General features: G+C 37.8%; 1 protein-coding gene across 1 annotated transcript; it reads right to left on the bottom strand.

Moving 5' to 3' along the window:
- Positions 1–557: 557 nt before the first annotated feature.
- On the bottom strand, positions 558–12906 carry ZNF831 (zinc finger protein 831). The gene is given in 5 exon segments (XM_013952689.2): positions 558–3715; positions 5004–5155; positions 5716–5885; positions 7570–7712; positions 8632–12906. Coding segments are annotated over 5 exon segments (5586 nt in total). The 3' UTR covers positions 558–2869.
- Positions 12907–13629: the final 723 nt, after the last annotated feature.

Genomic DNA, 13629 nt, shown 5'->3' with positions numbered 1-13629 from the left:
AATTTTTGTGTTTTTTATGATGGCATCTCCCTTCCCTTTCCTCTCCCCCTTCTTTCTCCCTTTTCTCCCAAATTAGAGTAATATTAGTGTACTTCTTTGAACTGGTACTATTTAAATTCTTTGTACCTGGGATTCGCTCACATAACTCTCTACAACATTGGTTCCAGTTTGTCTTAGAGCATGAACACTGAACAAAGTAAGAAAGATTTAAAGAGAGATTTCTCTTTGATCTTTCTTGTCCTTGTAATATCAAACCTAGTGAAATTTGTCATTATTAGTGATGTTATCAGCACTGTTCTTGGTAATAACTTTGCCTCAGAAGTTTCCTGAGCAACATGTTAGTTCTCTGGCTAAGGTTTGATGTAGACTAAGAAATTTAGTGTAATTATGACTACAGTATATATAAAATCATTAAATGTTAAATCCTTGAGCTATAATACTAGTGCATGTGCTAAGACTACTGCTGCATGTTTCAAGATATATTTCAAGATATTTTATGCATAAAACATTAGAATTTAAGTATAAGCTATCCAGAAGGCCTCTTCTAGTTTGCTGACAGCTTCTCCCAACAATTAGGAGTCGAAACTTGCAGCTCATTAGGTATGTCCCTATTTGTGAAGAATGTGAATATAATACGAAGAGATGTGCTTGCAGAAAGCCTATGGACTGCACACTACTCAGTAAATACCCTGAGACTTCTGACATTCTTGGACTTGCATCACTACAGTTTGATTCTAGAAGTAACCCTTAATAAATAGCACAGTATTTGTGTTATTTTGATCTTCAAGTTTTATTTTTATTAAGACAAAATAATTTAACCATATAAAGAGAAAAATCAATGTAAAAACAATCCATAGCTATATCATTTTTGTTCAGCTGTACCATTCTGAACAAAATGGTATTTTAGGTACTGTATCTCAGTCAACAAAATATGCAGTTTACAGGGCCTTGCAATCCACCATTGTCAATGCCATTCATGCTTCTTAATCTCTTAACCCAGAACTAATACCCGTGTTTGCTTAGCTCTGAATACAGAGCTTCCTAAATTAAGCTGTTATTTCACCACATCCTCTCAGTCTATGGTATATGGAACTAAAACTGAAGTTAATGGAAGTCTATCTTAACGTATAGTAAAAGAATGGGCCAGTTCACTGTATTTCTCGGTTACAGACTAAATCTGATGACAACTCAAAAAATTAGGGAAAGTGTGCAATATTAATCTATTATCTGTGCTATAAAATCTCAGCATTTGGTAAATGAGAAGTAAAGTAGGAGATTAAAAATTCATAATTCCTTAAACTAATATTCCTGGATTTTTTTTTCCATTAATTTTTGATATCAGCTGTTGTAATGCTACTGAAAATTCCATGGTCAGGAGTAATATTGTAACATTTTTAGAAAGGGAAAGATATCCTTCATGGCTTATCCTGTATTCTGAAAGAATAGAATTTTTTCCTAACATTTTTTTCCACATTAGAATTAGGAATTGGTATATTATTTTGATTTGATTTTTGTTTTCTCTAACAATAAATTTACAAACATAATTTGAGGCTAAACGTGAAGCTGTCTGTATGGACAACTGCAAGAGTTACCACCCTTTGTAACAAATCTGAAAATACAGAAATTACATGGGACTTAGTGCTTGGGTTTACCTCTGTTAGCTGTTTCATCATCTTTTTTTATACACATGTATTTTTCTAATATGGTCATGTATTATACTAGATCTCTTTGTGGGTAAGATCTACATAAGCTTACCTGTGTAGGATTAAAGTAAAAGCAATTCTGAATGCAGGTTAATCCATAAAACCCTATGTATGATTTGCAGTACAAAAACTGGTAGAAATTTAAGTACAAAACTTGAATACAATGTAGAAGGGGAGTGGTTTAAATGTTTATCAATTTAATCAAGCAAGTGAATATATTTGGTCAAATTAAACTTTATCTAATTGTTTATTCACATAGAAACCTGTGAATTTTAGATTTTGTGGCACAAAACTTAAAAAAAAAAGTAAGAAAAGAAAACAAGCTATGTCATATAGCGTCTTCCCTTTGATAAAATAGCATAATTGCAATTAAGATTACAGCAAAAATGAAAAATTCAAGGTTAATTTCTTGGAGCACAATCTGATGAATATAACAAGAAAATCCTTGTCAGAAATTTTACTACAAGGAAATATTAATAGCTAACATCCATAATCTCCAACAGAACTAAAGAATTAAATACTTGAGTAGATCTTGGCATAAAAGACACAAAACACAAAGCAAGGCATGCCTGTGTAATTGGTCACAAAGAAGCATTAACATTTGTGCAACATGGAAAAAGATCAGCATTTTTGCAGACTCTTCCAGTATCACAGACACTTAGGGAACATATCTTTCCCTTAATGCCAGTGTATCACTCCCAGTACTGATGGCAGTGACTACGAAAAAGAGGAGAGGAGAATACATAGAGGAGAATACATCCATACTTTTCCAGGAAATCTTAGCTTATATATTGAAGAAGCTGTTGCTATAGTATTGTTGTTAGTAAATAAATACACTACAGCCTTTTAATAAAAACACTAGCAGCTAGCACTTGTGGGCTTTCTGTAAGACTGCTAGGAGAGTTAACAATACTGGAAACCCCTCATAAATCCAGGTTTACCATTTGCATTTAAATGGGAGAAGCCAGCTCCCGCTTTGCTTCAAATAAGCTTAAAAAAAAAAGTCTGAGTCCTTGAAATAAAGGACTCTCCTCAGAAGAGAATGCTGCCTAATGCACTGAGGAATGGCTTTTCTGATCTAAAGGTGCTTTAGAAATGTAGATCAAATTTCCATGGCATTTCCTTCTGTAATGGACCATCATTCGAGCATCTTAGCAGCCTATTTGCTATATTTCTATAACAAGCCTATCTTCATCATCACTGCTAGTGTCATCATATTCAACTCTGGTTTGCTTCCTCATCATCTCTAAACCTCTCTTTTTGTATGTCTTGGAAGGTGTTGCAGAATAAGTCTTGAACTCAGGGAACCTGAGAGTAATTGAGGGCTCTTTAGAGGCAGCAGTATTTGTTTGTGGCCTTCCATAGTTATCTGACTGCAGGGAGGTTCCATTCTTGTCCGTATTTCCAGGAAGGACTTTTTGAGAAAAGTTTGCCTGCTCTGTGTATTCTATACTGGGTAAGTTAGCCTTTGTGTTTGGCTCAAGAAGAGACCCTGCTTTTGATCCCAGTGTATGGGAACATCCAGGTTGGGAACTGGCAGTTGAGTTTTCTTTTGGAGATGAAAATCTAATTTCTTCAGTTGGACATTTCTCCCTTCCTGAGGCCTGGATCACCAGGTCTGCTGCACCAAATCTTCGACTCTCTGTCTCTATATTTATTATGTTTCCCTGGGTTGTTTCTGGACATAAGGAAAGACGATCAGTAGTCTCTGAGCTTGTGCTGTCAGTCTGGCCATCTGTGCCTGTATTTGGAGAATCAGAAGGACAAGACCAAAAAGAAGATGCCATTGAGTCAGTCGGAACATTTGGCTGTGACTCCCCTGGAACTGATCGCTGAAGCACGAGTGGTTGTGTCACTGAACAGCAAATTTCTACGTCATTGCTGACTTGCTGCATGGCAGTATTAACTGTGGATGAAAAGGAATGAGCTGTCACAGATATTTCCAAAGGAGGTGTAATGTTCTGAAAAGAGAAGTTTGTTCTTGTATGTTCCCTGATTTGCCCAGAAATGTCCTGCAGAAATTATGGGGGAAAAAAGAAGTTTACATTTAAAAATTTCAATCTAGAGCAATTCCATGCTTTGCAAAAAGAATAATTAGGTTGACTATATCAGTATAAGACATTTACCTCTGCTATAATTCATATCACGTGAATAATAAGGCATATCCTTTATTTATACAACTGTGATTATATTTGCACTCCTTTTCATTACTGCAAACCAAGCTATTTATCCCTTTTTTGATGAGGAAAACCTTTTTTTTCCCCAGTGTGTTTGGGGATATAATAGGGATATATTTTTTTCTTTTATTCTCTTTTTTGGTTAGGTGATCATGCTAGTAATTTATGAATGACAGGAGTTTCCATCTGCATTCTTATTTTATCATCCAAGACATAAAAATATGTATGTATATATGTTCTTTTCATTAAGATATACGTATGTGTATATAAATATATATATAAATATATATATATATAGCAAAGATGTATATGCAATGTTGGCGAAGAGTTTGGGATGAGTGTGCAAGCAATATGGCAGTATCCAAGATGCTGAGACACATTTATGAAATACAATTACTTTGTAAAGAACATCTTAAGGGCTGGGTTCCTAAATATGATACTGCTTCTGTTACACAACGAACCACTGCTTGTGCTACATAAGAACCTAAGAGCCATCTAGCTCAGTAGCTTTTTTCTCCACGCGTGGCTGGTGTAAGTCTAGAGAAAAGTTGAACAGGATAAGCAGGGAATACTTTTCCCAGAAGCTGTGCTGAGACTGCATACAAAAGCCTTGTTTGCAGCGTGTGCAGACACATCTAAGGCCCAGCTATCAGTAGCATTGAAACTACAGTACCACAGGCTTCCACAAAGGGGCTAAAGAAGCCCTGCTGCGATGCTGAGTGTGTATTCGTAGCTGAAGCCCACGCTTACACTGCTACATGGCCATTCATATCCTCCTTTCCTTGTTTCAGCCTAACTGGCTCTGTCTCAGTGTGCTATCTGCTGCATCTCCTGGCACCTCCAACAGCCGCGCCAACCTGTCCTCTGAAAGCAAGCGTAGCAAATAGCCATTTCAAATCACAGAAGTTCAGCTGTTTTTTTAAAAAAGCAAATTCTAACATCAGTAAGTTTTCATTATATTTTAGCCCCCAAAATACCTTTAAAACATTTTTAAACAAAATCTGTGTTACAGAAAAAGTAGATAAAACTTCAGATTTAAAACAGCTGAGTATAACTGAAGTTGTAATTAGCAATTTTTTTTTGGTAATAAGCAGTCATGCACGAATTAAGGTAGAATACCTACTTTTTTATCCATTTTGTCTTTTTGCTTAACATGGGTTAGATTTTCAGTATGGGAAAATATTCCTGAGTTATTCTTTCCTTCTTTCTTCCTTCTACAAAGTGGCTTGTCTGAGGTGGAACAAGATGCCTCTTTTTGCTGGTGTAGGAAATTTCCTATTGAAAAGAAGTTTGGAGAAACTTTTACTGTCCTGTTTATTCCACTGATATGCTAGAACTTACTAAGCTTCTCATCATATCACTTAACTAATTTCAATGTATTTATTATTATTTATTATTTCATGTACATTTCTCTTTTAAACCTGATGTACAGGCAGAAGGGCCACTGTAGTTGAATGGTGTGATCCTGAGACAGTGCGCGGTGTTTGTGCAAAAGGAATTCGTATAATGTCCTGTTCCTCTTCCTCTGTATTTGCACAACAACAGCTACGGAGATGCAAGAGAGCAACATTCATGTAAACGTGGTTGGTGTGATCAGCAATACAGAATGTGTGCTCGGTGACTGCTGGCTCTTTCAAATTACTGACTTTTGACTTGCGGCTTTACACAAATGCAGAGTAAGTGACAAGAGCGTGAACGATGGGTGAGAAAGTGTAGAGCTTTCTCCAGAGGAAGTGTGTTTTGACAGTGCCCCTTATAAGTACTTGAAGTAAAGGGGAGGTGACAATGCTGGAATATAATTCTCATGTCTAACTACTTTTAAAGTGAATACTTACCTTGTAACTTTGATTGAGGAGAATGACACTTCTTATATTGATTAAATTTACAGGGTTGTGATGCGTAGCCCTTTTTCAAAACATCCAGTGTTTTATGTGGAAAACACTGTTGCTTGCTTAGTCGGTTCATTTTCAACTGAGCGTATCCATGTACGTGCCTCCTTCTGTACCTGTGTTGCAAACAGCATTGCTCTCAGTGAAAAGGTAAACAAATACGGGCTATTTAAAAGCAGCCAGAGTAGAATAATACCACGGCATCAAGCAAATTTAAGTCTAACAGGAATTTACTACTAGGAAGGAGATCTTAATTTATGTATACTCAAAAAAATCAGGATGCTGGGCAACAGGGACCCACAATCATTTTATTAAAGCTTTTCCTCAGTAGGGTTTAGTAAATCCTGTATCCTTTTCTCTTAGGGAAAATAAAGGATTCAGGAATACCAGATCCAGAGATCTTTTTCCTATAGTTGGAATTTTAAAGCGACATACTCACAAACGTTTGAATTATATCAGGATCACCTGTACAAGACTGCATAGGTTGTTGGCTCTTTTGCTTTTTTTATTTCACTTCTGTGCTACCTTTTCATCACTAATAAACAACATAAATATTTCAGTTTCTTAGAGAACTCACACTGCAAAATCCAACTGTTTTGTTTTTTTCTCTAGCTAGATCTTTCAGTTAGTCTTAACGATTCAGAACAGAGGATAAGTTAAGTGATGTGGGATCAAATTTCCAGACTAAAGCATATTGGAAAGTCCCATTTCTGTATGAGTAGAATCAATCCCTTTACAGAGTAATAAGTAAATCTAAAAGGACATGCTTAGTTAGGTGTTCTGTGTATTAGAAACATACATTACATTTAATGATTAACAGTTTGGCCACTTAGCTACCTAAATGCATGATCGGGGCTTTATGGTTCCTGTACCTATGTGATACAGCCAAATGTATCAATCTCGAGACCCACAGAAAAAAAACAAAAGTCCCAGAAGAATATCACTAGACTATTTGGATAACACAGACCCAAATCTTCTATTTTTGTTCTTCTGATCCTTCAAAACTGCAGCGTTACTTGCCAAACTAGACGCTGTGATTAAGTTACTGCTACTGATTTGTTCACAAGGGAGTAATTCTGTCTGGCTTTGGTCATGAAATAAGAGGGATGTCTGCATACAATATATGTTTCTTATTAAAACAATTCATCAGACATTCTGCTACCTCTCACTCTTGAAAGATTAAAGGCTAAGTCTTTCACTGATATGAACTCCCATTAAAGTCAGAGGAACTGTGCTGACTGATGCAATGGACTTTTGATAGTTTTATACTCAAATTCTTCCTGCTTTTTATTTAAACTGAATGATCCTTTAAACTGAGGCTGCTTTTGTTAGTGTTACAACTTGATATTTATTCTTCTGTATTCTCTGGTGAATACATGTTCAAGATACATATCTGCTGAGGACAAAATGGTCTTGCATGTTGCCTTTCACTGTAATGGGAATAAAAATTGCAGTATTTTGGATCCCTTCAAACCCAAGCAAATACTGATAATTTTGACAGAAAAGAATCATTTCTAAGGCATAGTGAGAGTCAACTGACCAGTCATCTTTCTTTGGTATTTGTCTGTTTTGCTTAGAAAAGTCTATTACTGATAGTAAACAGTATATTGATATTTTTGATAATTTACCTTTATAGAACTGCTACAATATAGGAATAGCTGTCTCTGAGAGATTTATTTTTCTCTCAGGTTCGACCAGGTTGAATTGTGGGGATGCCTTTTTATTTTCTGTGGATTTTATTATACCTATTGTAGCAAAATGGTATCTCTATCCAGTGAAGCTGAAAACTATATTCCTTACCATTTGGGGGTGACTTTAATTTTTTTCTGTTTGTGGCTCCTCTTGAGTTTATTTGTTGTGATGTTTTCCCTTTTGCAAACTATTGTTTTCTTCTTTTGCTCTGAAATATTTGCAAGAGCACCACCAGGAGCTGCTGAGCTTAACTGTTGAGAATATTGAAAAAATTGAAAGCACAGGAAAATCCTGAATTACATTAATTGAGATAAAGGAAATCTATACTATTGTTAAAAAGCAAAGCTCCTGAGCTAGTCTGAATTTTTCCTAGAATTTGTGTTAGTTTTTCTAATCACTCTGTCCATCTGTTATTATAAAATCAAATTAAAACAACTCGCTGCTTTTGCATATCTGTTCAGAATTACTATGTGTACCGTTGTATTCTTTTTGCTATATAGAAAGTAAGCTTACTCTTACAAAGCTATTCTAGGATCTGTACAGATAGACTAGTCTAGCTTCATTTAACATAAAAAAGAAAAGCTTCTAAGCTTTAGAAACACTTTACAGAGTTTAATGCAATTTGTTTTTGATGACTTTTCAGTCTATCTTTATGAAGGATTTTCATTATTGCTTCAAATCTTAAAAAAAAAGAAAAAAGAAAAAGAATAGCTCTGATACATAGCTCTGATACATAGTCTGTCTTTGACTTTGAATATCTCCAAGTATAATAGATACTTGATCTCAGCTGTCTCCAAAGTTCTATTCTAATGCAAATACTAATTTTAAATGAAAGCAGTGAAATAAATATGCTGTTACAGAAGACTACAAAAAATACCCCAGGGGGAAAATTTAAGAAACAGAAATTACACTTTTCTAGCTAAATAGTATTCCTACTCCAATTCTCAAGCAAAAGAAACTTAAATACTCCCACAAAAGTATGTACAGCTCATGCACCGAATGACCGGATAACTAGTCTTATAAAGACGTAACATGTAAACTCTGTACCCACAAATGCCTGTATATGGCCAAGAATTTATTTTTGATAATTAGCTCATATTTTTGTAATAAAAGTTTTTTTTTCAGACAATTATACCATCTTCAGAAAGTGAACAAGATTAATAATGTTACCTCCTGCATCTGTTGTCCTTTAGAAAAGGATGAAACCAGTGTTTTTAAATTCCTGTTTGTTAAGCCATAGGCCACAGTCTTGCTAATATTTTTCATTTTGAAAAAAGAAATATCATATTTTGATAATGTGCATTCATTGCTAGATTCCTTGTCACAGATGTGCATGGAGGAATAAGCAGAGTCTGCATTCCCTTTCTGCTCAGCGGGCAGAGGAAGGCTTCTTGTTAAACAACACCAAGTCAATCGAGGTTCGGCATCTAGTGATGGGAAGGTGCTCTTTGTGCTCGATACTGTTAAACTTCCAGAGCAGCAAGTCAAACGACTGTGGGGAAGTGCTGGGAATTCTTTGCAGTGAGTAGTGAGAGTGTGGCAATAAAAAGTGCCAAAAGAATGGCAAAAATAAGTAGAGTTGTCTGTTGAGCTCTGAGAATGCTCCATATCCTGCAGTGCTGGTGAAATGTCCTTAAGAATGCACGGACTTCCATCTGTGCCCCAGCCCAGGATTGTTTGCTCCGGGGTCTTGCTAGAAGCTGCCCTTTGGCCTGATGTCATCACCAAAGAGTTGCTGCCTGAGCAAAGGTGATGTAAAACCCTCTTTTCTTCTTTGATATCCGCTGATATGAAAAAACTACTCGTATACATAGAAGTAAAGCATATTTTCTTCTTTGGGGACTGTGCAGAAGTAGTTACACTCATCCACTTGTCTTCAGTTTGCCTTTGATAATTTAATTTATTTTTGTTGTATTTGTTTTTCCAAGCATCTTTTATCATTTCCTTCTGCCTGAAGTTCTGGTTATGAAAGGTGTTCTCTACTGTGGTTAAGATACTTGTGGTTTCTGAGTTGACTGGTGAACAAAATGCCGGAGTTTTCCAGTTTGCATGTACGTTCCATCGTAGCTCTCCTCTGCTGGCCTTTTGTCTCACTTCAAATTTTACAGGGGACCAAAGCACATCATTAGAGTCAGAACTGAGTGATCTGCTGCTGGAAGAGCAGGGCGGGCTGGTTAAGGTGTCCGTCACAGACACAGATGGTGTCATCTTCTGTTCTGATCTAAGCAGAAGTGACAGATCTGAGGATCTCTTGTCTTGTGGCAATTTAAGGATATATTTTGGAGAAAAAGCATTTTTCTGTGGGACTGGAGTTAACTGACCAGATTGCAGATGATGAATTTTGGCAGATATGTCAACAACATTGTCATTGAAAAGTGGTATTATTCCTTTTGTTTTCACAAGATGTGTTTTGACATCTTTATCTGTTGCATTGTGCAAGGCTAAAGAATTGCAATCACTTCCCTTTAACTCAGGCCCCAGAAATCCCACAGATGAAGCTGTTGAGATCCCTGCTGAATGTGAAAGGTCACCGTCACTACAATTAACAGCTTTTGTGGGGAGTCTGGTTGTTTTCATACATTCCACACTCTCAGCACCTCCAGATGTGCTTAACATTTGCTCTTCTGCATTACCTGAGAGTTTCGTTGGTGCTGTGGAAAGACACTGAGCGATACTGCAGGAGACTCCCTCTGTTTCATCTACTGCGTTCTTTCCGCTGCTGGGCCTGGAACAGGACTTTAAAATAATGTTTTCTTTCCTTTCCACTTCAACTTTCAGCTTTTTTCTTTCTGATGGTAAGTTCTGAGATTTCCCTGAGGCTTCTCGATTGCTGTTGCAATGGACCCCCAGGGACGTCAGGGCATGTTGGCCACTTTCCTTATTCCTGCGATGCTTTCCATAATTGTTTGAAGTACTTTTACACTCTGATTCCAATGGACTGGATTCATTCCCAGATTCTTTTGAATTGTCCCAATTGCTACTCTGTACTGGCAAGCAGTCATCATTCATTACGCTGGTGTTCGGTTGACACGGTGCATTTTGAAGCCTGAGCTCACAACTGCTTCGCGCTTGTGATGTGTTGTTGCCACCTGTGTTTTTATCTGTGTCACTGCCACTGAGGTCTTGGGAAGTTTTGCTCATTCCTGTATGTGCAGCAGCATTTACTGAATGTGATGTTTCCATTACGTAGGTTAAATTGTCTGCAGTTTCCTCTGAGGACACAGTCTGTAGAACGTGATTACCATTAGGACAGGTTTCTGATTTAACAGTGTTTAAATCTGCTGTCACAGGGGAGGAAAGACTGTCACTTAAAGAGCTCCTGCCATCTCTTTCCTGGGTAATTTCAGTACCACTGACTGATTCCTTTGAATCAGGAGTGAAGCCTGTAGTATCTGTAATCTTATTCCCCCTTTGTTTCATTTTCCTGGCGTTTTGACTGCTTTTCATCTTTTGGTAGATTTTCTTAAATGTTTCATCTCCATACATTTGCCATTTTTCTTCAGAGAACATCTTTAATTTCCTTTGATTTTGTTTCTTATTTTTAGCACTTACTGCTTCTCCTCCAGCCCCAAGCTTTTTACTCCCTTGCAGCTCCTCAGAGGGAGAAGGGCAATCAACTGCGTTACTCAGCGGCAGATCATCCACTGCTGTTTGTCTGACGAGTGCTCGGGGATGGCTGGTAGGAAAATCCAGGGAATTTGCAGCAAGATTGTTGCTAGGCAACAAACCCGAAGCGCTTGTACTTACAGACTGCTTAGTAAGAGAAAGGGGGTTTGGGCAACCCGCCTTGTCATGTACCGTTCTGGTGCCCTCCACAAACGGCAGAGAGTTGCTTCTGGTAACGGGCACAGCAGAATCTACTGTTGTGGAGAACTGGGTGGGCACTGAATGAAAAAACAACGGCTTGCATTTTTCTAGGGGTGCAAAGGTAGATTTTGCTGAGCAAAGGGAAACGTTCTTTCTCCTATTTACATCAAAAGTTTTGATGTCAAAATGGAAGGAGTCTTTGTATGTATAAGGCATTGGCAGATCAATGCTTCCCTGTTTAGAAAGGACGGTTTTTCTGGGCCTAACATTATCTAACTGGGTATCATCCACCACACTCTTGTTATGAGAAATGAGTTTTGAGATGTGTTCTTCCAGCCTCTTTTTCTCTAGCATCAAGGCTGTAGCTTTCTCAGCTGAATCTAGCTTTGCACTGCTTCCGGCTGTGCACCTTAAGCTGCTGAAGGCAGTTTCATTTTCCAGTTCAGTGCTGTGTTCATAGAGACTATGCAACGGGCTGGATGATGGCATCTGTTGTTCTGTACTATCAGAGCGTGACAGATACCCTGAGTCAGTGCTCTCACACTTCTTTAGCTTGCAGTCAAATGGCTTGTAATCCCACTGCTTGTCCGAATAGGTTGCTTGCTGCCTTTGCAACTGCATGTGCTTACTGGCAGCTGGGGTCCTTTGCTCTTGTATCTTCTTTCGCTGGGGCTGACCACATTGCAGAGCGACTGGAGATGGTAAAGATTCTTTTTCAGGAACCTCCTGATTAATCTTTGAACTGAAGGACTGATTAGTTCTTATTTGATTTTCTGAAGCAAATGATGAATCGCTTGTTGCTGGCAGTGAAAGGTCATTAAAAAGTTTCTTAGTGTCTTTTACAACACTCGTCTCTGAATTTACATGTTTAATCTGCACCCCCTCATCTTCACGGGCACTACTGTGTAGTTTGGTGCCTTCATGTGATGTGACACTCTCTGTTGCTTTCTCATTTTGCTCCAATATGCCACTGTTGTCAGAGTCTGAGGGTAGTCTGGTATTGTTGACATGGGTTTGCGTTCGTCGGTGTTTATACAAATTACTTTGAGTTTTAAATGCAATACCACAAGTGGTGCATGGAAAGGGCCTCTCTCCTGTGTGAGAGCGAATATGTTTCTCAAGGACACTTGGCTTCAAACAATCTCGTCCACAGTGTTTACAGATGTATTTCCCAGCATTTTTTGATTTTCCTGGGTTTCCAATAGATGCATTAGCACAAGAATTTGGTGACAATAACACTGGTAAAGTGCTCACTATGTTTAATGTTAGAGTTTGCCCAAGCTGTTTTTGAAAAACCGATTGAGGCTGATCTGACCTTTCTGAAGGAACAAGTGGATTCAGGATTAGAGGTATGTTACTGCTGTCTAGATTTACACAGCTTCTGCCAGTCACTGCCTGACTGTTTGGCTGAAAGCACGCTGGCTGGACAGGCTGGTAGAGCGGTATGGTAAGGGCCTTCAGATACACAGGCTGGGCCAGCGCTTGCTCCCGCTGAGGGGTCCCACTGCTGTGACCGAGACCCGAAGAACCCTGGGCAGGCTCAAGAGAGGAGGCTGGAACTGGCTGATCTGCTAGTGCAGCTGTGAAACAGGAAGGCTTCTGTGCCTCCATTTCAAAGATGATTTACCACATATTCATGTATCTGTAGGGGGGAAAAAAAACAGGCAATAATCTTTAGATAGCTAAATCAAATAAATGGGTTTTTTTTTTATTACTGTGTATAAATAAGCCAACCACTGGACTGGGAAAGGTAGCAAGCACTTAAGAGTATCACAGTTTTATATACTTGCATTATACAGAAAATGATTACTTCATTCTCCAATTGCATTGATTAATCTTTCATTTCTTAGCTAGGAATTAAACAGTTTAGTATAGTGTAAAGAATGTTAAAGAATGCACTTAAAATCTATTATAAGTACCCACAGAAATAAATCTGAGTATCAAATTTGCAAATGGAAGGTGCTATAAAAACAGCAAGTATATTTGTTCTATTGCTCTTGGCACCCCACAAATAATACAGTTTTAATTTTCTGGAACCATATTCACATGACATATTTATACTGTGTTCTTGTAATTTAATCCAGAAAGCACAGCATTTTGAAAAAATTAAGTGGTACTTAATTTAGCATTTAACACAGATTGGACACAAGAATAATTCACTGTCTAAAAATCCTGTAGTCTTGGAAAGTTAAAATTTAAGGGATTAATCAGATTTATTGCTGTTAACATACAAACATGGAACAGTTCAGGTTAGAAGTACAGTCAGCTCTGTGGTCAGATGAGGTTGCTCAGGATTTTATCCTGTCTGGTTTTGAAAAAAGTCAAGGATAAAGACTGCACAACCAGTCTGGGCAACCTGCT

Source organism: Apteryx mantelli, chromosome 18, assembly GCF_036417845.1.
Source record: "Apteryx mantelli isolate bAptMan1 chromosome 18, bAptMan1.hap1, whole genome shotgun sequence".
Taxonomy (NCBI): domain Eukaryota; kingdom Metazoa; phylum Chordata; class Aves; order Apterygiformes; family Apterygidae; genus Apteryx; species Apteryx mantelli.
This window is presented reverse-complemented; position numbering and strand designations above follow the sequence as displayed.